This window comes from Biomphalaria glabrata, chromosome 16 (assembly GCF_947242115.1).
Source record: "Biomphalaria glabrata chromosome 16, xgBioGlab47.1, whole genome shotgun sequence".
Classification (NCBI taxonomy): domain Eukaryota; kingdom Metazoa; phylum Mollusca; class Gastropoda; family Planorbidae; genus Biomphalaria; species Biomphalaria glabrata.
The window spans coordinates 4208239-4234961 of NC_074726.1; the positions used below are offsets into that span (position 1 = coordinate 4208239).

Sequence of the window (26723 nt, forward strand, 5' to 3'; positions counted from 1 at the left end):
ACACTTGGAATGGGGAATCTCTTAATGTCAAAAAAATTGCTAGTACCATATACATTAACAAATGCATGTACTTTACACTCACATTCAAGGCATCTAAAGATCCTCCATCAATAGACTCAGGCATATGGACTTCAATTAACAAATACAACTCTTCATCCATTATTTAACTGCCCATCCTACAAGGTCATCGGGGCGCAGTTAAGCGCTTGGCTCCCGAACCTGGGGTCTTGGGTAAAGTAAAGGTTGTTGGTCGTTGTGCTGGCCACATGACACTACTCGTTAACCATTGGCCAAAGATACAGATGTCCTTAACATCATTAGCCCGGTAGAACGCAAGGTCTGAAAGGGAAACTTTAAAAGGTCATATACTGACTGCTTTCTCAATAACTTGGAAACCTAGCTTGACGGTCTGCATCTTATAGTTGGCTACACACACACACAAAAACAATAAGTTCACTTGTTTGAAGGTAATATAATATCCTTACGTTCAGTTTAACAAATGCTGTTAAGATTGTTTCGTATTACAGTAGCGCCTCAAAGACTTAAGTCTAGATCTTTGTCGTCATCTGGCGTTGAGCCTGTTCATTCATAATTGCTGTCATAATAACGTTGGTGAATCGCTAGTGCTTGTTAGAAAACATTAATAATTTTTTTTTTCTTTTTTTGCTCAGCATTTCAGCAATATCAGCTCCTTCTTTTTCGATTTTTTTTTTTTTTGCATTCTGATTCTAATCAACGCATTGCTAAACTGTTCAGGACAATAATTGTGATTTATGAAGGACTTCGTAGCTGGGCAAACGCGAGATCATGCGACATCTCCACCAAATCAATAAGAATTCGTATGTGACTGGACATGTTATCTATATGACTTTGAATGTTGTTTTTTTGGTCCCTGCATAAGATTCATCCGAATATATTCACACTAATGCCGATCTCAATAAGAAATAAAGGCCTTAAATTTCTTGTTTATCCTTTAGTGTGTAGGCTATAAGGTATGGACTTCTACTAAAAGCACTGTATACGGATGTAGACTATTTACGACACTGCTTTACATTAGTATTAGACTTTAAAGGGTTATTTTAAACAGAATATTACAAAAACTTAAAACAATTTACTGACATTCATGCGGCCATTTCTGTGGCCCTACAGGTCCGATTGGGTACCGGCCCACCGGACATTTGCCCAAATAACCATATAGCCGGTTGGGCCACAGAAACAGCTGGCATTTGCATCGTCTGCCTTATAGATCGCCAGGTCTGAAAGGGAAGCTAGTTAGGCAATGATAGGAGTAATATATAATAAAAATACTTTTGCTTTACGTAATTTTATTTAGATTTCAGTGGGTATATGGTTTTTTTTTATCCCTCACTAGATAAGCCTACGCTGGTACCTTAGTCATATTCCCGGGGAAAAGTAACAAACACGCCGGCACATATTCCAAACTTGTGAGTTTCCGATGACATATCACCTCTGTCAGTCAATTCCCAAGAAATTCACTATATACATGCAGGATACATAACTCGTAGCTTTAGTTCTCTCATAAGCTTAAGTGCTGGTATGCGTGTGTGATGTGATTTTTTTTAAGTTAACTTTTTCGACACGATTTCAGTATGCCCTGACACGCTCTACCAGACCGGTCACACGCCTTTAAACCAGGTAGGATTTTATGATAAAAGTGTTTAGAGATGTATTTCATTCAGAGCTTAGCAAAAGTGTTAAACAATTTCTCACTCAAATAGTTTATCTATTTACTTCTTAGTGTACACATAATTTCGTTCAGGTGCTATTTCTTTTATTACATGTACTGTGTGTTACAGTGTACGAAGAACACATTTGTATTGACTTATTTTTACATTGTCGTGGTGTTATTATCATCGTCCCACATGCTAGGACAAATTTGTACAAATACTCCTTCTTCCCTAGTGCTATTAGAGCATGGAATGGGTTGCCTGAGCTAGCTAGAAAAACCAGTGACTAAGCAGAATATAGGTCATTGGTTAATATGCATGACTAAATGCATGACGCGTAGGACGTAATCATCTTCTTTTTTTGAAGTAACGTCTGTATTATATTAGATAAGATAGGATAAGATAAGATTTGAGAAAGCCGTGGCCCTGTACATGATTTTTGTCGAATCCTCCAACCTTTTCAAACTTAAATATAAATGCATTTAATATTAATATATCTAAAAGCATGTCATAGTTGTAACACTAGAAAAAAAATAAAAATTAACATCATTACCGTTATTTTTTTTAAAATATTATTGAATATTTTGTTACAAAAAGGTATAGAAAAGTAGAGGTTGCCTTTACAAACAAAATGACAACCTAATGAAATACACATTTCTTAATTCTTATACTAAGACGAATTCGTACAAGCTCTTTCTTTCCCACTAGGCCTACTATTACAGCGGTTTTGTAAAGAAAATGTTCAATTTTTAAAGTCTAACATTCATTAGTTATTAAGAGAAAAATATTTGCTTTAAAGGTGTTACAAGGAAGGTATTGTGTTTTTTTTTAAAGAATTGTATAATGTTTTTCTTGTTTTAATTACATTTTATTCTTTTATTTTACAAAAATAAGTATTTGTAGTACTTTCTTAAACGTTCATCATCAACATAGGGCCAAAGTAAAAACTCGCCACTCTCTACGTCAAGGGGTTCTTAACCTGTGGGTCGCGATCCCCTTGAGGGGTCGATTGACGATTTGTCAGGGGTGGCCTAAGACCATCGAAAATATGGATTGTATTTAGTGTATTCTTCTATTGCTGTGTATGTTATGGGGGTGGGGGTCGCGGAGTGGGGGATAGTAAAAAGGGGTCGCCAATTTAAAAGTTTGAGAACCGCTGCTGAGTCTACGGTCTCTTGGTATCTTTTAATGGCTTCCCAGCTCTTCCCTGTCCTCCCGGCTTCCTCCAGTACACTGCGTCGCCACGTTCTTTTTGGTCTTCCTCTACGTCTTGTTCACTGGGGGCTCCGCTCTAAGGCCTGTCTAGCTCTGTTGTTGGTAGCTTTTATTTTTCTTTAACTTTAATGTTTCTTGAATTCTTTTTTTTTCTAGACGTCTATTTAATGTCACACAAAAGGAGCCCAAGACACACCATGAGAACAATCCTTCTTGTTGGTCGTAGTGGCAACGGTACAACATCCTGTGTTCAATCAATCAACAGAGCAGCTCTACATGGGAACTCGATCCTTACTGACATTAAAGCTGTGGAATGTTCCGGTGTTTGCGATACCGGATCGGACCGCGTAGAAAGTGTCGAAACCGTCACGAACAAAGTCAGAGAAGAATTGAAGAGACACGACGTTCAGGCCGTCTGCTTTGTGCTGAAATATGGCGTCCGGTTCACCAAGCAGGAGAAGGACGCTGTGCAGGAAGTCAGGTCAATGTTCGGCCTTAACGTCTTCCGCGAGCACGGGATAATTATTATGACCTACGGAGATCTTTTTGAGGCGGACTCTGGGGAAGAAGGACTGTCGTTTATGGACTGGTGCAGAGAACAGAGCGGGGACATACAATCTCTTTTTGAAGAGCTAAGCTACAGAGTTGTTCTATTTAATAAAAGAGCTCAAGACGCCAGCAAACTACAGCAGCAGCTGGAAGATTTACAGAGATGTTTGAGTCAAATAACAAGACCGTACAACTTTTCTGATTTCAACCAAGCACTACGAGAACGTGCCCAAAACGAACGAATCGCCTTGTTCAAGCCCAGACCACGCCGTGACAGCGATCAAGACATGCTTGTTCCAGTTAGAAATAGAAACACGGTCTATGCATTCGTGTGTAGATTTAAATGGTTAATAATTTGCGTATTTATTATTACCGTCTTGGCTCTGTTCTTATTAATCTACTTTTTAAAATAGGCTCTTGTGAAAATTATTTGTTCCATTGTACATTTTCGTTTGTTTTTGTTTTTTTTAGGATTTTATTTTAAGTTAAAACAAACTATCTGTTATTGATCTATGCTTATTTCCAAACGCTTTAAAATTGTGTAAAAAAATGTCCTTGTGATCTATTAAGATTAAGTTTCTTTATAGTACTCAGGTACTTTGATTTCATTAGATGACTGATAGTCCTATTTGTTTTGTCAAATTAAAAATGATTTTATTTATTAGTTAATTGCTAGGTGTATATAATGTTTAGCCATTATTATTACATTCTGGCTTGTCTAGTAAAAAGTGAGTACAGGTTATTTCTCCCACACCCATTCTCGGATCAAGTTGAAACTTCGCAAAATTATTTATTGACATAGACAAGACATATATCATTAAAAAAGTAACCGATTAATTCCTTATAATTAATTATTTTCTTTGATATCAATAAGGAAACTAATAATTCAGTATTCACAGAGATGGTGTGGGCCTCACATAGGGCTATTAAACAATTAGGAAAGAAATAGCGAAACTTGCCCTCAATTTTATTGAGAAATTAACTGATTTTAATAAATGGCGTTATTTTTGTTTTTCGAAGCATTTTTTTAAATTTTTCTATTTTTTTTTTGCGGGGGGGGGGGACCAAATTCACTTCGCCAAGGGCCTCAAATGATCTAATATCAATATCCATAATCATACACCCCTCCATACAAAAAACATTTCTACTACTTCTAATTTTAAGAATGGGTAGATCATCTCTTAAAGACAGTTTATGTGACCTGCTCTCAAAGAAGTTCAATTTAATGAAAAAGATTATAGCGTCCTTTCTAACTATTATTCATGGTTAAGTTTTTTTGGATTCTCAAATCATAATTCTGCGAAAGATTGCTAGGGAATTTTACTATTGAATTGATCTGGGTATAATAGGCTCTATCGTTATAAGATCGTCTGTCAGGAATAAGTTCTGGTCAGCCTGGGTCTCCTGTTTACTTTAGAGGAGAAGGGGGGCAATTCGGGTTGTTGATTCCAAGATTGTTTTTGTTTTGGATTGTTTTACTTTGTGAGATTTTTTTTTTTTGGAATGGAATGTAACTGATAGTAAAACAGTGTAGTTTTTGTTCATAGTCCAGGACAGTTGGATTTTAGTTATAGAGTTAAAGTATAGACTATAGACTCTAATTATTTCTGTATAGTTATTGTTCAGTCTTAGGGGATATTGAGCTGTTATATTTCAATTGATACTGGATATTTCAATTGATACTGGATATTTCATTTGCCAGAACTGTGCCTGTATTATATGAAAGCATATGTAATAAACATGTTATATGTCCGTGAATTGTCATTCTGAATGTTCATTCTGTCGTTATATGTGTCGTTACGGTATTGTTCAGGACTTGGTAACATTTAGTAATCAGCATTGAAATACACATACGTAAATTAGAGAAGAAAAGAACCTTCACATCGTCTTTATTGGAAATAGCTGGTTGCTAAACTCATTGCCATTCGATAACAGTGAGCTTCATACCCTGTCCGCTGTCATCACCATCGTCTTGTGTAAGGTTTGGGTTTGGATCTTCAAATCTGGAAGGACATCCATAACGTAAAAAAAAAAGATTTACAAAGATTTTTTTTTTCTTAAAGCTCAATTCATTGTCGTTTCTGCCGTCCAATGCGCCGAACTGTGCGGGAGGACCTACGCCTAAAAAAGTCAATTCATTATTGAATGCATTTCGAAGGTGTAAAAAACACTCTTATGATTAACCTATTTACTAGTTAGGTATTAATTCATGAATGTCTTTAAAAACATTCCAAACTATGACGCTTACATTTTATTAACGTATAGATCTAAATGTGTTCAGATGTTCAAGGAAAAAACAGTTTCACTCAGAACGGTAATTTCCGATGTTACCAAAGGGATAAAAATAGATTTAAAAAAAAATATTATTTTACAATACAAGGAGCGTATTTAAGTGTTTGAATTATCCTTGTCTAAGAAAGGGAAGGAAGGAAGTATGTCGGCTTACTTCAAGAGCCTGTATTTTAAACCTTTTTTAATTATATTTAACAATTTATGAACACAATAAATACAATCTTTTAATCTATTTATATAAAAGTTTCCCTGTTTTTTTTTTGGTCCACGGTTAACGAGGGTGTCATGTAGCCAGCACAACGATTTACCGCCCAACATTTCCTCATGTACCTATTAAAACTGCTTGTACACAGAGGCGCATAAAAATCCCGAAATTAAAAATCCATGTCTTCACCAGGATTTGAACCCGGCCCCCCTGTTCGGAAGCTAAGCGCTTTACCACTAAGTCACCGCTCCTCCACTATTTATTTGCTCTAACCTAAAACGTTGATGGTCGTATACTATATCCAGGGCCGGTCTTAGACCACTGCAACCTATGCGGGCGCAGTGGGCCCCGCACTTTCATAGGCCCCGCGCGATGCGAATTTCTAGGTGTAAATTATTAAATTAAACTATTTTAACCGGAATTCTCCTGAAATTATAAAATATAAGAAAAATTCATGAAAATCTTAAAACAGACAAAATTGACATTTCGGGATATCATTCAATATTGAAAACGACAATTCTACCTACGATTAAAAGAAAAAGGCACTGTCAGCTTTCATTTAATAAAAATGTAATATAAAGCCGAATTTTAACCAAAACAAGAAGTTCCAATAGTTTATTTACGTTAGTAGTCACTGGCATATCAATATTGATCTAAATCTATCTCGACCTCTTAGAAAAAAAAAGCGATATTTCACTAGTCGATAGTAAATCTAGAAGACAGATCTGAATGTTTATCTTCTTTTTGTTGGAAAACTATATCTACTGTAGATGGCTCGTAAAGTTAATTTGACTGTGGTTTTGTACAACAGCCTATAAAAAGAAAGAATATACAAAATAGCTCTAACCTAAAAATGAAAATACATGTAAAAATAACTCTGGGAGCGCAAGCTAACACTAGTTGCATCAGCGTTGACACCTAACAGAAGGCAGAGGAGCTGCTGATCTTCCATTCTTTAAGTATACTGATGTATGCGAATGCGACATGAAAAGTGGATAGGTCCACACGGAGAGCAAACATAAAGGAAGGGTACCAGATTCAACATGTCATACGTAACAGAAGTAGAAAGAAAGGTGAATGATGCTGAAAGCGCAACACTGCCTGGTGACTGCAGATGCCCAGCTTGTGACCGCAGCTGTGTTTAGAGGATTTTTCTCGTTAGTCACACAAGGAGTTGAAAAAGGGGAAATAATCATCTTTTGAGACGTAAAATGCCAGACAAATGCCTGAAAAATATTCTTGGCTGAATATCGTGCCTGAAAGACTTCAAGTATTATCCAAGTTATCTTCACTTCACAGTACCAAAAAGTATCGATTCTTAGTATCAAAAAGTTTCGATTCTTAGTTCGCGATATTCACATTAAGACGAATATTTGTCTTATAATAAATATACAATGTTTCGAGTAATTAACCACCTTCAGACCCTGCAATCAACAGGTCAGATAATGTCAAGATAATCTGTTTCGATATCCGATGGCTAACGAGGATATCAAATGGCCAGTACAACGGTCCACAGTCTTAATTTCCTCCAACTATTCAGGCACCCATTAGAGTAGGGCGTCCAAAAAATCTTGACATTCAAAACCCTAGTCTTCACCGAGACTCGAACCAAGGCCCCTCGATTCAGAAGCCAAGCGCCTTATGACTCTGCCACCACGCCCACAATGTGTCTAAACCCTAATAAAAAATCAAAGGACATGTTCTTTCCAGGTAATGTTTAGAATGGGTAAAGATATAAAAAGAAAACGAAGAAGGAGTTTTTAATCAGTACAGGCCAGATAAAGAAATCATGTTCTAAAGGCTACTTTTGCTAATCTTTTTTTTTTTCAGAAAATAAGACTTGCCAGTTAAGCGTACAAAACTGTACAAACTTTTTTATATCTTTATTTTTTTTTTTCTTGGTTAACAAGACAAAGTTTTGTTCGAATGATACTTAGAATTAGTTACGAATGATTAGGTAAGTAAATACTGAACGAGTATAGAACAGATATATACATTAATCAAATACATTAATCATTATTAATTATAATTAATTTGTTGGATATTTGTGTATGCTCTGTACAAATTAGCGACTGCTCAACGAGCACAGGCATTGTTTACACCGTGGCTGTCTGGTTGTGCAGTATGCGCGCTAGACTGTCGTTATGTTGTCTGCCCGCTGCCATCCGCCGTCGTCCTGCGGCAGGTTTGGTCTAGGAGGTCGATTATCTTCAATTCTGAAGAAACATCCGAAACATGTAACACATTTATAACAATTTTCAAACTTAGGTGTAATGTTTCTACTAACAAGTATTTGCAACATTAGGCCTAATTATTCACGTACAGACTTAATATGCTGTATTGAAAATAACCTTATGAAATATATAATTGGGACAGTAGACATTTTTTTAAGTGCATATAAAAAAATGTTCAATAGAAATTAAATAGACTCCCTAACAAAGAATGGACCTGATTCACAAATCGTAAACAAATAACATTAACCCACATGCATCTCTTTCTCTTCTATAGAATTTACGATCTAATTTTAATCATCAATGGTTATCACGTGACAGTTGTATTGGTTGTTTTATCAATATCATCCCGTGACCGTTCATTTTAGTGAATGGGATGCATTCATATTTTAGTCTGTAAATGATGTTAAATGGTGTAGTGTTGAAGAATGCGAATGTCGTGGAATGCTGGGTTCTTGCTTCTTGGAGTACTCTTGACACGTGACAAATATAGACACTACAAACTAAGTTAAGTCCGTTTCAGCAGACAAATATAAAGTTTATTTTACAACATAATAATACTGCACTCCTTGTTAGTGCTACAAGTCAAGGAATAGTAAACAATCCTATCCGCATAACAGCGGTATCAAATGTATCCAATACGTTAAACTCTCCAGAGTATATTACAAATCACGTCCGCATCTCAGCGGGTAACACTGTGCAGAATAATACAGATTAACAACTATAAATACATATCTCAAAAAGAATACTGGCATCAACTGCCTAAAAGATACTTCTTAACTCAAGAGTTAGAACTCGACTAAAAGGGTAATAATATATAACTGCCTCGTACAGAGGATGACACTCGACTGACTTTTCTTGACTGATTTGACTGAACTCAAAGTCAGCTTTATTCATTCTACTTCCTGTTTTCTACATCAGGAATTCCACGTGTCTTTTAAACTCTTAACATGACGTGAACATTAAATCAAGCAATGTCAACTGAGACTGTGACAGTCATGTGTTGCATTGAATTAATGTTTGCAGGACACGTAGTGTTACTGACATAAGTCATAAGTCATAGGTCAACTGCTGCAGCGGAATTTCATGGGCACTTCAAAATGATTAAAGTAGTTTCAGAAATTCTTATTTTATCTTATATAATACAGACGTTACTCAAAAAAAAATATGATTACTTCTTGCTTGTCATGCATCTAGTTATGCATGTTAAATTCTACCAAGTCGCTGATTTTCCTGGCTAGCTCAGGCTACCCATTCCATGCTCTAATAGCACTAGGAAAGAAGGAGCATTTTTTTATCATGGTCATCAAATCTTCGTTGGGCCCAATTGTCACTGTCCTGTTTCGATTCTTGATAATGCTATATAACAGTTATGAGGAAGATATGTTATATAATAAAAATGGAGGTTAAAATTACGATACCAACATATATTCATTGGCCTCCTTCAGTCGTAGAACGACTATGGTTCATCTCAGAGCACACTTCCTCATGTGGCTGTGGAGAGACACTCCCGTCCACAGATAGCGCAGGTTAAGGTGGCCTTTACTTCGGTGGTAGAGGAGCTGGCCCTTTTTCGGATTGTACGTTTTTCTTCCTGAGCTAAGACCGGTGTACTTTCACTGTCCATAGCTTTCTTGGTCACTGTCTCTCTCCATCTGTTGCGGTCTAGAGCTATGTCTTCCCAACATAACACAAGCACAAAATGAATAAAATGAAATATTCAATCAGCTTTTTGTTTATTCATTATTTCAGTTAAATCTTACGGAAGCAAGTCAACGATGAAGCGAATACTGTTAGTAGGCAGAGCCGGAAATGGCTTAACATCATGTGTACAATCAATAAACAAGGTACAGCAAGGCTGCCGTCCCATAGAAACTTTTGCGGTAGAATGTCCCGGAGTAGGTGACAGGGGAGAAGACCGAAGAGAGAGCATCGAATGTACCAGAAATAATGTAAAGGAGATCCTTAAGGTGTACGACAAAGATGGAGGCTTCGACGCCATAGCCCTTGTCTTGAAATATGGCGCAAGATTCACCAATCAGTAAAAGGACGCCGTGGAAGAAGTGAAACTGATGTTTGGGAAAAACGTGTTTCAGAAGCACGGGATAATTATCATGACGTATGGAGATCTTTTTGAAGGCGACAATGTGGGAAAAGAAAATTATTTCATGGACTGGGTATCAGCACAAAGAGGAGACATTGAAAAGTTGTTTAAAGACGTTCAAACCAGAGTTTACTTATTTGACAATATAACAGACGACATCCAGAAGAGACGGGAGCAAGTGGAGTATCTGAGCCAATGTTTCATGCATTTAAGGAAACCGTACACATTGGAAGATTTTGAAAAAGCCAGCCAACTTGATATCGATTCAATATTTGGCCAAGCAAACCCTAATTGTCAATTCTTACTATGTCTCCAAAAACATTTTAGAATAATTCTGTTCATTCTGTTTATATTTTTTGTTCTATGCCTAATAGTTTTATTCTGTGGTTTATATGTAATAAAATAGATGCCGGTACTCAGTGATGGATTGGCTAACTTTTTAACTACTAATAAATTCATAATAAAAGTAATAATTTTTCCCCACATTGAAGAAGGTACCGGTACGCAGTACCGGTGCGTACCGTCACAAAAAAAAGCAATGGTTTTAATTATCTTGTTGCTGCAATGTCGTGATGTGATGTAATAGAAATTATAATTGAAAATAATGTAAATGATCATGATAAAGGGATTGTTATTTGATACCATAACGCATGCTATATACAGTATGTAGATCATGGGTGCGCAACCTTCTTCTTTTGAGGGCGCATGTAAAAAATTTGAAATTATTTCGAGTGTGGGGACTTGCGAATGCATTGGATATCAGCCATTAATTTCAAATAATTGCGATCAAAGTGACTTAGAATTGTTATATGTATATAATAGTTTCACTAATTAATGAAATAAACTTTGATAACCACTGCATAGTATGTACAGATTACGATACGTGAAAATTATTCAATATCTATTTACTACATATTACATCTGATAACAAGTCCTTCGTACATAATGCTGATGACCTTGACATGCCATCATTTGCTCTCTGATTTGTTCCCCTTGACTCTATTTTTTTTTTCTTCTATTGGTTGAAAGAACGCTTGAAATTATCTCCCCCTAATAGTGGCACAAGTTAGTATTGAAAATAATTGCCTATGTGCTGGCAATCCTTAACGCTGCCAACGTATTTTAAAACAAGCGGATATCAGCTTCTTTTGTGTGTCTATCTATTTGGAACGAGTCAGAAGTGTTGTTCTATCTTGATCTTACTATTAGCCCATATTTAATTTTATATAATTACCGATAGTAGAACATTATTTATTTAGTAAAGTGGTATGGTTAAATACACACATTTTCATTTCAATGAAGGGTAACAATTCAATGTCACCTAAGTACTTCGTCTCAAAACCAAGTCCTCACTTTAACAAGAAATAAGGTTTTCTCATCGTCTCCTAGATCATCCCAGTTCTGTTTTAATCTATCGTCATGCCACATTCACCTTCACTTATTCCTTAATCTGTTGGGGCCCCACACAGGATCTGTAAACCGTCCTTCTCCGTTCCTCTCTGTCCTTAGCCCTGGATAGAGCTTCATTTATTGGCAGGCCTGTCCATTCTTTGATGTTGTCTTCCCATAGCTTTCTCTGACTTCCTCTTCTTCTTTTTATTGGTACTGTTCCCTGAAGGAAGATCTTTGCGAGTCCTGAGGACCTTGTAATTTGGCCATATAGCTTTTTTTAACAGTGGTTAGCAGGTCATCGTAGGGTCCAATAGCTGTATTTATCCTGATTCTAATCTCTTCGTGATACGGCCAGCCTATTGTTTCGATACTTCAGTAAGTAATCTACATGTGTGCTTTTATTGGAGGTAATTTCATTCATCGTGAGCTGTCGCTATCATTTCAGTGACTGGGTTTGAATGTATAACACTACTATAACTAGCCAATTCATTTTGACACTGTCCCACTTCAGAGTCACGTTTCAAAGAACTCTCGACTGTTCGCTTTACCTTAACTCTTTCACTCCGTAATTATTTACCACATTCTGGTGGAATCAACGCTGGTATCGTCAGTTAGGAGAGAAAGAGTTAAGAGACCAAAGCAAATTGTTAATATGTTTAATATGCAAAATGTCAACCCTAAGAAGAGACAATTAAAATGTAAAAAATACTTTAAAAAAAAAGAAGTACATTTAAAAAAAATTTGAACTCATAAGGAGAGGAACTCCACATTTAAAACAATATCTCTCAATACTGTATGATTTATTTCTATGTTTTAAGAATGAAACAAAATAAACAATTTATTTCTTTTTTTATCGATTGTTTTGTTAGGTTCAGTGAGTAATAGTGTCAAATTTCAACTTGATCCTAGATTAGGAAGTGGGAGAAATAACTTACGAAAATTGTACCAGACAGACAGACCGACAGAGTTGTTATAAGTTTTGTAAAAACAACACAATAGGCTTGAGTCGTTCCTAATCAAATCATTACTAGCTCCAGGTCCGCAAAGACGTGGAGATAATATTGTGTTTATTACCTTTTAGAGCTTTAATTTTCCTGGAAAATGAGACAAGGAAAAAAAAGAACAACACACATATCACGTGACAATGGTGTGTGTTATCATAAACAACAAAGGACCAAAGGGCTTAAGTGGCTCTTTAGCGATGGAAACAAATTACGCATGTAAGAGGCTTCGTTTTGCTGTTGTTTAATGTTTGTTGTAAATCTCTTTTCTCTGGGTAGTCTCTAGAAGCTATCAAAGAACATTCTGTATGGCGATCTAATAGAAGGCAGGAGAGCCGCTGGTCGCCCACTTTTACGTTATACGGATGTATGCAAACACTACATGAAGCTCTTCAAAATCGACACTAGCAGCTGGTAAGAGGTAGCACTGGATAGATCCACATGGAGAAAGAGCATAAAGGAAGGGTCACGGATTGCAGATGTCATACACAACAGAAGCAAAAGGAAGGGTGAAAATGCAACGGCGCCTGGTGATCACATATGCCCAACCTGCGACCGCAGCTGTGTATCAAGGATTGGCCTCTTTAGTCACACAAGAAGTTGCAAAGGGAAAAGATCGTCTCTCGAGACGTAAAATGCCACATAATCTCTTTTCAAATAGTTAATCTTTGAAGGTGCACAATTATTCATTTTTAATCATGTAAGGGTTGTCCCAATACGCGCGATTATGGTGCGCACTAGAGGCTCTGCTCAACACTGAGGTTGGATTGATTGTTAAGATGCGAAGAGCCAAAGGGCTCATAGTATGGTGCGCACTAGAGCTCTGCTCAACACTGAGGTTGGATTGATTGTTAAGATGCGAAGCGCCAAAGGGCTCATAGTATAGTGCGCACTAGAGCTCTGCTCAACACTGAGGTTGGATGGATTGTTAAGATGCAAAGCGACAAAGGGCTCATAGTATGGTGCGCCCTAGAGCTCTGCTCAACACTGAGGTTGGATGGATTGTTAAGATGCGAAGCGTCAAGGGGCTCATAGTACACAGGGAGAGGTAACTCTTAGAAGCGTTGCTTAGTTGCAATCTAGATCAGTGGTTCTCAACCTTTTAAGTTCAGCGACCCCTTTTAACAATCTCCCACTCTGCCGCAACCCCCACCCACACACACACATACATACAGCAATAGAAGAGTAGACAATGACAATCCATATTTTCGGTGGTCTTTGGCGACCCCTGGCATATGGTCAATCGACCCCCAAGGGGGTCGCGACCCACATGTTGATAACCCCTGCTCTAGATGTATCCCATGTCTTGCTCGAAGGATCACGTATTATTGGCAACACAAAATGATCTATGTTTCCTTTTATATATTAGCATTATTGATTGCTTTGAATGGTATAGTATGTATTTAACTTAATTCAGGTTTTTTATTATTTCTATAGCATAATAGTGTTAAAGCATTGTGGTGTCAAAATAAGTCACTTATAATAGGATTGAATTATAGAAGAAGAAAAACATACAAAAATACTTATTAAAAAAAACGTAATTGCAATTGTATTTATCAGTAGCTATTTCATACTTTTAGCTTTCTTAATACGCTATGATCTGATCACTTACCTGGACCAGTTAGGAAAATGGTGGGTTGGTGGGTAAGATAAAAAGGGATATCTGGGTACATTTAAAAGTACTTTTTTTTAAAAAAAAAAAAAAAAAAAGCTTTCACACAAAAAAGGCGACCACGACCTGGATTAGAACTTGTGGATTTCGCCTCCTTGGGCCGACGTGCTCACCACTCTATGAGTTATTTATGACTACAGAATATTGTATAGTTAGTGGCGACCTATAAGGGGGACTAATTTATCTTATAAAACCACCTCAGTAAAGTATCATTTCTTTCCCTTGTTGGAGATACCATACAAAATATAGTTAGTTAACTAATTTCCAAATTACTTTTATTGATTCTTGTGTTGTCAGATAAAAGAAATAAGTGTGCAAAATGTAACCCTTATCCAAGATTGGGTGTACAAACATTTAACGAGACAGACTGAGTTGATATATCATCATCATCATCACCCCTTTGAGTTCCTCATGGAACATAGGGCCTCGACAAAAACACGCCACTCTCCACGGTCTCTTGCTAGTTTTTTTTATGGTTTCCCAGCTCTTGCTGGTCTTCTCTGCTTCTTCAAGTACACTGCGTCGCCGTGTTCTTTTTGGTCTTCCTCTGCTTGCTTCTTGTTCTCTGGGGGTTCCACTCTAAGGCCTGCCTAGCGCTGTTGCTGGTATCTTTTCTAAGGGTGTGACCAATCCATCTCCACTTCCTCTCTAAGATCTGCACTTCTATATTTGTCTGTCCACTCATCTCCCACAGTTTGGTGCTTTCTACTTCTACTACTGGTATGACAAAGTAGAGTTGATATAAGCTTTGTAAAAATGTATTTGTTCAATGGAAGAGGAATAGCTCTAAAAAAGAAATCTCTTCAATGGCAATGTGAGCCAAAGATCTCTGTCATTGTTTTGATAGCACCATGTATAGAACATGTTCTGGCATGGGCGAACTAAGTGAAAGTACATAAAGAGAAAAAACAAACAAATCAGAAATAAAACAAGAAAAACATTTTACTCTTTCTCTCCTAACAGACGATACCAACGTTGATTCCACCAGAATGTGGTAAATAATTACGGAGAGAAAGAGTTAAAAAAGCACTTTAAAAAAAAAGCTTATACTAAGTGTAATATTGTCAATTAGTTTACAATCAGTCCTATAGTTTTACATAGGATTGTCCTAGACCAGGTGTTCTCAACCTGTGGGTCGCGACCCCCTTGGGGGTCGATTGACGATTTGCCAGGGGTCGCCAATGACCATCGAAAAAAATGGATTGTTTTTGTCTATTCTTCGATTGTGGGTATGTGAGCAAAAAAGGGGGGGGGGGGGTCGCGGCAGAGTGGGGCATTGTAAAAAGGGGTCGCCGAGCTTAAAAGGTTGAGAACCGCTGTCCTAGACAATCTGTGAGGTAGAAATAATTTTAACCATGGTTTTTGTTTAGCTTTTAGCTTTCTCAAAGCGCTATGGTGTTATCAGTTATCTGGGTCTGTTGCGAAAGGGAAAGAAAAGATTGGGGTATATTTCTGAACGGTGACATGATCGATTCTTTAAAAAATGGAGTTTACAAAATGTACACTCAGAGCTCAAGATTCCTCAAGGGAACTAATTTAACTTATACCACCACATCTGTCAAGTACGATTTCTTTCCCTTGTTCAAGATAAAAAAAAATAATTACCAATACTTAATTAACTAACTGGTTAAATTATTTTTTTTGTCATTCTTGTGTTGTCAGGAGAAAAAAAATAGTTGTGCAAAATTTCAGCTCGATCCGAGATTGGGTGTGGGAGAAACAACATGTACAAACCTTTTACCAGACAGACAGACAGACAGAGTGAGTTGGTGTAAGCTTTGTAATAACATTGACCCTTATAGATTTGTGTGAGAGTGTTTTGTGTCTGAAAGAAAACAATATAAAATTTATGACCTCCATTTTTTTTATATATTTTTTTCTTTTTAAAACTAGATCAAGATCTAGACTCTAGATTTATAAACAGAGAAGTAGACAAGAATCTGATCTAAATATCTAGGTTTCAGTGTAGTCTTTTGTAGCTTTTATATAGTAGATTAGCAGTACACACCGGCTACTCCCGTTGAATTGTTTCTAGGCTTTATGCTGTTTATTATGGCCGGACAATGATTATGCTTGCCTTGGATGTGGCAAAATATGTAGGTCACAGCTGGGGCTGCGCAGCCACGGGAAATACTGCACTCCTCACTAATCTTCGGACTCGAAGACAAGCCTTATTATGGCCGGAACACCCGCTTCATTTTTTTTTATAAATTATAATAAACGGGCCAGAATGTAACGTTAAACCTAGCACAGTTTTTTGGCCCCTGAATTAGTGTGTCTGTTACAAAGACATTTTCGACCCGCTCTCTCTTTCCTTCACTATCTCTCTCTCTTTTTCGCTCTCTGGATGCTCCCTCCCCCCCCCCCCCGCCCCCATTTTCAATACCAGCGTATCGTAATTTCCCAGCATAATAAGACTGCTGACTTGCTTTGGTTTGACCCGCTTCATAATGCCCCCGACACATACACGCTCTCATATCATGGACCCGTTAATTTTAGTAACACTTATAGATATCCATTCCTTAACACCCCCCCCCCCCCCCAGGTCAACAACAAAGAAGACATATCCCATTCTCCTGTCTTCATTTATAGTTGTAGTTTGTCCTCTGTAAATTAAAAACAAAATCAATTTTGGTTTTATAAAGCGTTTACTTGACCCCTTTTGAATGTAGTAATATGACAATAGATCTAGGTTTAACTTTTCAATGCAGTTAGGATATAGTTGTTCTTGAAAGTGTTAAAAGTACCATTCCTTGTCCTCTTTCTCTGGCAAAGTTAGCAATCCTAACCTCAGATTTAATTTTCCGGGAAAATCCAAGATACTTGGCATTAAGACCGTACATTTTTAGCGACCTCCGTAAGGGGAAATGCCGCTTTTAGTTTTGTGCAAAATGTCCGTCTGTCCGTCTGTCACACTCAGATCTCAAAAACTAGAAGAGAAATAAAAAATATTAGGCCTTTTTCACCATGCGGCTTTCTTCTAAAAGTAAACCGTGTTTTTGACCCCCTTTCGAATGTAGTAATATGACAATAGATCTAGGTTTAACTTTTCAATGCTATTAAGATTTCATTGTTTTGAAAGTGTTACACAGTTACCATTCCTTGCCCTCGTTCTCTTTCAACGTTAGCAGTCCTAACCTTAGATTTAATTTTCCGGGAAAAATCTAAGATACCTGGCCTTAAGAACGTACATTTGTATCTTTTTTGTGTGTCCATCTTGCTAGCCCTGACACACTAGCAGACGCCCTCTCTCGTTTATCATTTTGCATCGTTTAGTATTTGATAATAGGGTGCATGTAGAACGGCCCTTTTTGTTCTAGACACTTTAGAATATCTCTTTTCAGTCATTTCATTAGAACAATAGGATGACAAGGTAAGTCTAGTTTTACCTTTCAAATTACTGAAAAGTGCGAAACTAATTTGAACGACTCTTTTGGTTCTAGACACTTTAGAATATCTCTTTTCAGCCATTTCAGGCATTTCATTAGAACAATAGGATGACAAGGTAAGTCTAGTTTTACCTTTCAAATAACTGAAAAGTGCGAAACTAATTTGAACGACTCTTTTGGTTCTAGACACTTTAGAATATCTCTTTTCAGCCATTTCAGGCATTTCATTAGAACAATAGGATGACAAGGTAAGTCTAGTTTTACCTTTCAAATAACTGAATAGTGCGAAACTAATTTGAAACGAATTTTCTAAGTAGTCACATTTTATAGCCTTTAATTACTTAGTAAAATTTTTTTAGAAAAAAATATTTTGAAATTATTTTCAATTTGCAAAACATTTTTTTTTAATGTAAAAAAAAAAACAAAAAAAAAACAAAGCTTATCTAAATGAAAGAACTTAATAGTCTATAATAAATGACAACTTATTGATTAGCTAATTAGTTAATTTATTTTTTCGATTGATTAATTGTCATGAACTAGGAAGAATTATGCAAAATTCAACTTGATAAGAGGATGGTAAGTGGAAGGAAGAATGTTTATAAAACGTAATAGGGAGAATAACTCTATACACACAGCCACATATCTTAATAAGCAGCATTTCTTTCCCTTACTTGATACTTTACAAGGTATATCATTTGGATTTTAAATACAAATACAATATATGAAACTTTTTATAACATTTTTTTTTCTTTTTTGAGTTGAAATTAAGCTTTTAAGAAAAGTTTTAAAGCTAAATATGCTCTTTATTTTTTACATCTAAAATACTTTTAGTAGTTTATCTCGTAAAATTTGCTCTCGAAAAATCGCACTGATGTTCTCTTATGCTATATTTCCTTTTCTGTATTGGATAATTAGTAAAGGAAGTTCTCTGTATAGACCTTGTGATCCACAGAGCAAAATACTTGACCGCTAGGGGGTGTGGTGATTGAGTGGTTATGCACCTGGCTTCTAAACCTAGGGTCCTTAAGTTCGAATCTTGGTGAAGACTGGGATTTTGGATTTTTGGATTTTTCAGTGCGCGTCTGATTCCACCCAACTATAATGGGTACCTGACTTTATTTGGGGGGAAATAAAGGCGGTTGGTCGTTGTGCTGGCCACATGACACCCTGCTCGATTATCATCATCATTATACACTACTATGCAAAATAATGAATTACCAGTAATTAATTGTCTTATTGGTTAATTTTTGTTTTATTGATTCATGTCTTGTCTATGTCAATGAATAATTGTGCGAATTTTTAGCTTGATCCGAGAATGGGCGTGGAAGAAATAACATGTACAAACTTTTACCAGACAAACTAGAGTTGATATAAGCTTTGTAACTAAAATATAATGTACTAGTTAGACATAGTTTAGTGCTAAGCTTGGAAGCCCCGTGGATGAGTGATTCAGCGCTTGGCTTTCGAACATGGGGTCCCTGGTTCGAAGACTGAGATTCGGAATTTCGGAATTTATAGTCTGTTGGTCGTTATTCTGGCCAATATGACAACTTGCTCGTTATCCGTTGACCAAAGAAACAGATGACTACCTTAACTTCATCTGCCCCGTATAAGGGGAACTTAACTGATGCTAAGCCATGCTATTTAATTGTTTTATATTAAAATATGCTTACACTGGTAGAAAATGTAATGAAAGTAAAATGTTTTGTTTTACATGTTTCGGATGTTCCTTCAGAGTTGAAGATAGTTTACTTCCTAGTCCAAACCTCCCGCAGGAAAACGGGGGATGGGAGCGGGCAGGATTTGAACCCTCGACCATCGATAAATCCGAACGACAGTCCAGCCCGCAAACCGCACGACCAGGCAGCCATCCTCCTGTAGACCAGACCAGAAACCCCAAAAATCATGATATTCATAACAAAAGAAAGATCATTAAGCTTTAAAAAAACGAGAAAAATAATTAAGTAGCTAATTATGTGTATAAAACTTAATTCTAACTTACGAATTTGAAAGCATAACCAAATATAGTCCGAACGACACAAAGCACTCTTATTGTACGAAATGCTACGACAGATTTCTATAAGCAGAATAAGTGATTCTCTTATCTTAGTGCAGCTAGAACGTACTGGTTAAATCAACCAGGAAAATCATCAATGACTTGTTATTGATACAGTCTGTAAATATAATAATAATAATAATAAGGCTTGTCTTTGAGTCCGAAGATAAATGATTTCTGTGCCACTGAGGCCTGCATCTAGTTTAAAGAGTGGTATTGGTCTGCGTGAGCCGATTATCACTTGAAAAATACTTTGCTGGAGGCAATACTGTATCTTATATAACTAGCCCACAAATAGTATACAACACTAGATTAAAACATGTCTGTTGATGTACGCTGACGGAAATTAAGATAGGAATATAAAAATTCAAAATTGAAATACGCCACAAATAAGCAACGAATGAATAAAATGAAATACTGAATGAACATTTTTTTGTTTATTTATAGAGTCTGACTGATCTAAAGATCCATAATCGCAGACATGGCAACGATGAAGCGACTACTTTTAGTTGGCAGGGGAGGTAATGGCCTAACATCATGTGCAAAGTCAATTAACGATGTACAAACTGACTACACTCCCTTTCGAACGTGGGCAATAGAATGTCCCGGAGTAGGGGACACAGGAGATGACCGCAGAGAGAGCATCGAATGTACCCGATATAAACTAAAGGAGATACTTAAGGAGTACAACAAAGATGGAGGTTTCAACGCCATAGCACTTGTCTTGAAATATGGCACAAGATTCACCAAGCAGGAAAAGGACGCCGTAGAAGAAGTGAAACTGATGTTTGGGGCAAACGTGTTTCAGAAGCACGGGATAATAATCATGAGCTACGGAGATCTATTTGGGCGGATCGATGAGACAGACGGGCCTACTTTTATGGATTGGGTAACGGAGCAGAGAGGCGACGTGGAGAAGCTGTTTAAAGAAGTCAGACGTAAAGTATATTTACTAGACAATAAAACAAATGACATGGAAATTAAAAGATGCCAATACAATAACCTGATCGAGTGTTTCGGATATTTATCTGAACCGTACACATTACAAGATTTTGAAAATGCTAGACGGGAAAACCTAAGCGCTGATACGTCTTATAATGATTCACATTTTCCCCAGGGAGGACGCTCACGTTATCAGTTAACACATTTTGTTAAAGACAACCCTAAAAATGTATTGGTTTTGATTTCGTTTTTAGTTTTCGCTGTACTTGTCTTCTTTTTCTTTATCTTGTCCATTTCTAAAACATGTTAATGACGAAATCAAGGGTTAATTAATCCAATTTCTAATTGAGCTATTTAATAACAAGACATCCACTTCAGTATATCAGTAATTGAACGTTATAGTCTGTTTAAAAAAATGTCTTTGGATTGGTTTATAGATAAAATACAAATAATATTTTTTTTACAAAGATTATACCAACTTTCTCCGTGTTGCTGTCTGTTTTATACAAATTTTGTTCACCTTATTTATTCCACTTCCCATTCTCGGATTAAGCCCTTAGTTAACTCTTCTTTGAAAGGAAGAATAGAGTACATTTTTTTTTCTTCTTCTGCGATTCATTTGTCTGTTGTAAAGTTTTTCCCTTTTTGTTTTTCAAAAAAAATCTTTGCTTTAATTACAAAAGAATGTCATCGCTCCATCGCAAAGTAAAGGTCATTTTCGGGGCTGTATTTAAATTTTGACTATTGATTTCTTCATCCCCAAAAGTAGAGAAAATAATGGGCACTTGCGCTACAACTGCGCCTAAAAATAGGAGACATAGAGCTGGATTCTCAGACCATAGACCAAGTAGATAATTTTATATACCTAGGGAGTGTAGTCAGTGTATCAGGTGGAACAGATGAAGACAATAAACGTCGAATAAATTTAGCGCGTCAGACATTTACAGACCTAAAACCTGAAAATCTCTTCACATCTCTAACAAGACTAAAACAAGAATCTCTAACTCTAATGTCCTACTGTATGGTTCTGAAACACGGAGAACAACTGAAGCAACAGCAGCCAAAAAATTACAGACCTTCATCAACAAATGCCTGAGAAGTATCTTACAAAATACACTTGTAAGACAAAACAGAAAACACCAAACTGTTGGAGATGGGTGAACAGAGACTTGCAGGGGTGCAGATACAAAAAGAGCATACCAAATATAACATTTTCTGATAAAAAAAAAAATTTATTGAAGTTTAATCAGAACAGGATATTGAAATGCAAATGAGCAAAAGGAATAATTCTATCAAAACGAGGAAAATGATTACGGAGAGAAAGAGTTAACAGCAGAGTTGAAGAAAACTGGTCAAGGTGAAATCCGACGCAATTATTCATTGTCCCTGACAACACATGACTCAATTCCAAAATAACAATAATGTTAATTTTTAGCGCTTTTTTTTTATTTAAAAAAAGGAAACATATCTTACATTATTACGATATTTGCTGTAAATGTGCAACTCTTTCCCTTACATAATATTTTTAAAAGTATTATTTAAATATTTCGCATGTTCATTTAAATGTTATTTGGTAGCAGATAACAAAAGACTAAATACAATAAATGAAAATAAAAATGAAGATCATGTTTTATTCCTTGTAGAATAACAACAATATTGATGTTCCAAAATATGTACATTTCTTGCACCACTGTAAATGTGTGATTTCCAATATGTATCGCTGGTATTTCTTCGACATCTTGTGCCAGGATAATAGTCTTGGAGATGCTTATTGTAAGGTTTGATGGATGCTTAATCTGTATTGTAGTCAAACTGTAGATTCTTGTCAAATTATGACTATTAACTCTTTCTCTCCGTAATTATTTTTCCACGTTTTGAAGGAATTCTTCATTTGGCTCATTACTATTTCACTACCCTGTTATGATTAAGCTTCAATAGCTTTGTTGTTTGTTTTCTGAAAATGTTGGATTTGGTCTAGAATTAAAGGGGAATGCATGCCCTTTTATATAACATTAATTTAATTTACTGGGGTCAACTCAACGATGGTATCGTCGATTAGCAGAGAAAGAGTTAATCAGCAAGTGTTTGAGTTTCTTGTTCGGGTGTATTACAGTATTTCAGTGCAGTAGACTAACAACACAAACAAACACCAGCGGTTTGTTAACAGGTAGAGAGATAAGTCCGAAACACTGATGAACAATGAACACCGTTTAATCTAATAAGAAGAAGGCGTCAGTCAAAGTCTCTGTCAAATAAAACACGTCTTTACCCAAGAGAATCCTATTGCTAACTTATTTTCTGTCTCTAACCCATAATATCCCAAGCGTCACTAGTCCCGTTCAATATACGTCCTTTATGGTGCGTCACTAACTAATAATATAAGCTAAGTGCCTAACAAAGGCTAAACTCTGGGCAAGCAGCTGCCAGAGCATTCACAACACTCTGCAATCCTTCTTGTGAATGAGATATGAGAGCCGCATCGTCGGCGAACAGCAGTTCCCTAATCAAAATACGCCGTCTCTTCGTTTTGGCTTTAAGGCGTGCCAGGTTAAATAGCTTTCCATCCGATCTACTGTGGATATATACTCCATCTTCCAGGGATTTAAAAGCACTGGTGAGATCAACTGAAAAGAAGATGCCGAATAGTGTTGGAACTAGAACACATTCTTGTTTTACTCCGCTCTTGATGGAGAATGGCCCAGAGGCGGAGCTGTCAAACTGTACGGTGCCCTGCATATTTTCATGAAAAGCTGACACTAGTTTCCGTAGCTTGTTTGGACAGCCAATTCTCTCTAATACGACAAACAGGGGCGGATCTGCTGACAAGTCAATAAAAGCAATATAGAGTGACTGATTTTGTTCTCTGCTTTTCTTCTGTAGTTGCCGCAGGGAGAAAATCATATCTGCGACTCTGGGTAAATTCGTTTTTTGTATTTTTTCGTTGATGTGGCCCGCGAAACGAGTGTCAGAAAATAAAATGGCCAGCAGATTGATTTAGGGTATGCATTAGAAGTCTCAACTTAAATAGATACATGAATGGCATTAAATGAAAGTTTAATTAAACTCATTGTTTCTTGTTTTAGAGACAAGTTTCTGAAGTTCAAGTTCTAAACCGTATACATTGACATTGCAATCATGAAGACCTTACTTCTTGTTGGTAGAGGAGGCAATGGAAAACGAACCAGTGCAGATTCCATCAACATACCTCAAATAAACTTGGATAATCTCCTATTTTTACCTGTAGTCTGCTCCGGTGTAGGGGACATAGGCGAAGATCTGGAAGCACCTATCGAATCTGTCGTGGAAAATGTCAGAAAGGAAATAGAAAAATATGAAGGAGACGGAGGCTTTGATGCCATCTGCCTCGTTCTAAAATACGGGGTCAGATTCACCCAACAGGAGAAGGACGCTGTGGAGGTGGTCAGGTCGATGTTTGGCGAAAACGTGTTACGTGATCACGGAATAATAATTATGACCTACGGAGATCTCTTCGAGGTGGACAATGAGAACAACAAAAGGACCTTTAGAGACTGGTGCATGGAACAAATGGGGGCCATGCAAACACTGCTTAATGAAGTGGAGTATAGAATAGTTTTGTTTGATAACAAGACCGACAACCCAGTGAAAAGAGAAAGCCAGCTAAATGATCTCCAAAGGTGTTTGAGTCTTTTGAACAGAAAGTACCGACTAGAAGATTTTAATAAAGCAGAGATAAAGAGAACACATTTGGTAGTGATACATGTCCATCAACGTGGCTGTAATGATGAGCGTGAACCGTTAATTGATAGGCGCGCAACAATACGTCCTTTGAGATGTTATTCTAGGATAGAGAAATGCCTAACGATATCTCTTGGTCTAGTGATAGTTGGTGTAATCATTTATCTAATTATTAGGAACGCTTGATAAGGAATTTTTTACTATTATTAATGCTAGTCATTTTAATAAAATTTATTTATATTGTTTCCATTCTAGTCCATGCCTTTGTTTCCAGAAAAGTGTCAAGTCATACTTAATAAAGTATTTAATTAAAGTAGAGTCACTTGACAAGCACTTTCATAAACACGTAAAGGTCTTAGATTGTAACATGGCATATTCCCAACTGTCTAAATAAAGTCTACGTAAATCCAGTTGAGACCAGGGCCGGCCTCAAGCATAGGTAAACTAGGCAGGCACCTAGGGCATACACTTGGTAGGGGTCTTCTATATCTCTGGGGTACCGCATAAATTTGACAAAAAATAACTTAAATCAGATCTCTAATCATCCAAGGCCGGCTCTGTTGAGACCTGCATATTTATCCACATCTGATAAAGACAAATGCTGTGTCCACAGGGCTCTATTTTGGTCTGTGCACCTTGGCGGATTTACCCAGACTGTTTAAACTACATAAGGACGGATCTACATTCTATGTGTAGACCTAAGAAATTTGAATATTGTTTAATTTTAAATATGATATTTTAATTCTTCATTTTCTTTAAAAATAAACGTATTGAAATGGTTACTTTTACATATTTATAAGCCTACTTTAATTCTGCAACTATCAGTAGAATCGGATACACTAGCTACTAAAACTTCAGACCATGAAAAAAAAATACACACATCTGGGGTAAAAAACATGACATGTAAAGCGCTGCTAATATTTTTTAAGGCCTTCTGGAATTACGAACTGTAGAGGTTTTAAGATAATCTCCAATAGGACGACGGGGGATGGCAGCGGTCTGGGTATGAACCCGGGACCAACGAGACGACCAAACGACAGTTAAGCGCGCATACAGCACGACCAGGCAGATGTCAAGAAAGGTAACCCTGAGACTCATGGATCAAATTAGATGTCAAGAAAGGTAACTCTGAGACTCAAATTAGATGTCAAGAAAGGTAACTCTGAGACTCAAATTAGATGTCAAGAAAGGTAACTCTGAGACTCAAATTAGATGTCAAGAAAGGTAACTCTAAGACTCAAATTAGATGTCAAGAAAGGTAACTCTGAGACTCAAATTAGATGTCAAGAAAGGTAACTCTGAGACTCAAATTAGATGTCAAGAAAGGTAACTCTAAGACTCAAATTAGATGTCAAGAAAGGTAACTGTGAGACTTATGGATCAAGCTGTGACTGTATCTACATGTTTCTCAAGATGTCAGAGAAAACTTCAGATTTTAGTTAAAGTAAGATTTAAAAACACACTTATACTATTAACATTGATGCTAAAAATGTGTAATTTTAGTTACAAGACACTATATACCACAAAATTGATTTAGTTTTATCACCATTTGATGACATACTTTAACAGGCATATATTAATGAAGCACAGAGAGTGATAAGAAAAGAGACTCATTACATTCAAGAAAAAAACAAACCAGCAGGCATGTCGGGATTGCTCAAAAGCTCATATAATATCCCCAATAGTCTAACAACGTACAAGACAAGATGTGATAAAATTTTATCGGATTAGAAATGTTAAAAATCTACTTAAAAGCCGTTTAATGAGAGAGCAAGATAGATACGAGAGAGAGAGAGAGAAAGCAAGAGAGAGAGAAAAACGGAGAGGGAGAGAGAAAGAGCGTTAACTTTCAAACGTTAGCATGTTTTGGGGTAAATGAAAACACAAATGCAAATGATTTAACTCTCCCTTCCATTTACGCATAACGCATTCCTGTCAAGTCTTATTCTTTAAAATTATTGCGCATTGACCAAAAAAAAAAGTGTATAAATAGACGTTATGACGATTGCACAAGATGGCAACAGGAAGACAATGTGTCGTCTGCTACTTCATATACAAAATTGCCAAGTCACTTTTGTGTAACCGCAGTTGTCGAAAGGAAAACTATTTAAAAAAATAAAATTGTAAAGCCCTTATTGATTTTCTCAACCAGCTTTACAATAAACTTAGAAAAGTTAGATCGTAGAAAATCTAGATCATAGAAAAGTTAAAATGCGGTCCTCTTAACACAGGGTCGGAGTCAAAGCTTAAGAAACGGGGAGTCGTACTCA

General features: G+C 36.6%; 2 protein-coding genes and 2 long non-coding RNA genes across 7 annotated transcripts; 3 read left to right on the forward strand and 1 right to left on the reverse strand.

Moving 5' to 3' along the window:
• Positions 1 to 1465: 1465 nt before the first annotated feature.
• On the forward strand, positions 1466 to 5210 carry LOC106068188 (uncharacterized). The gene is made up of 2 exons (XM_013227500.2): positions 1466 to 1656; positions 3060 to 5210. The coding sequence occupies exon 2, from the start codon at positions 3071 to 3073 to the stop codon at positions 3863 to 3865; it is 795 nt and encodes a 264-aa protein (XP_013082954.2). The 5' UTR covers positions 1466 to 1656; positions 3060 to 3070; the 3' UTR covers positions 3866 to 5210.
• On the reverse strand, positions 4811 to 19955 carry LOC129923330 (uncharacterized). Its single transcript, XR_008775272.1, has 3 exons — positions 19741 to 19955; positions 19453 to 19613; positions 4811 to 5455 (listed from the first exon to the last, which is right to left on the reverse strand). It is a non-coding gene; the product is annotated as an uncharacterized LOC129923330 (long non-coding RNA).
• LOC106068200 (uncharacterized) lies at positions 7695 to 10703 on the forward strand. The gene is made up of 2 exons (XR_001217856.2): positions 7695 to 7906; positions 9933 to 10703. It is a non-coding gene; the product is annotated as an uncharacterized LOC106068200 (long non-coding RNA).
• On the forward strand, positions 17145 to 24707 carry LOC129923329 (uncharacterized). Of its 4 annotated transcripts, none has more exons than XR_008775271.1 (2): positions 17145 to 17722; positions 20242 to 22635. XR_008775271.1 is itself a non-coding variant. In XM_056013694.1 (2 exons), the coding sequence occupies exon 2, from the start codon at positions 23872 to 23874 to the stop codon at positions 24637 to 24639; it is 768 nt and encodes a 255-aa protein (XP_055869669.1). In that variant the 5' UTR covers positions 17358 to 17722; positions 23820 to 23871; the 3' UTR covers positions 24640 to 24707. The 4 variants fall into 4 exon arrangements, 2 of the variants coding, with proteins under 2 accessions (XP_055869669.1, XP_055869667.1); XM_056013694.1 differs by lacking the exon at positions 20242 to 22635 and adding an exon at positions 23820 to 24707 and having other exon boundaries at positions 17358 to 17722; XR_008775270.1 differs by lacking the exon at positions 17145 to 17722 and adding an exon at positions 17865 to 17986 and having other exon boundaries at positions 20242 to 22357.
• The last annotated feature ends 2016 nt before the right edge of the window (positions 24708 to 26723 follow it).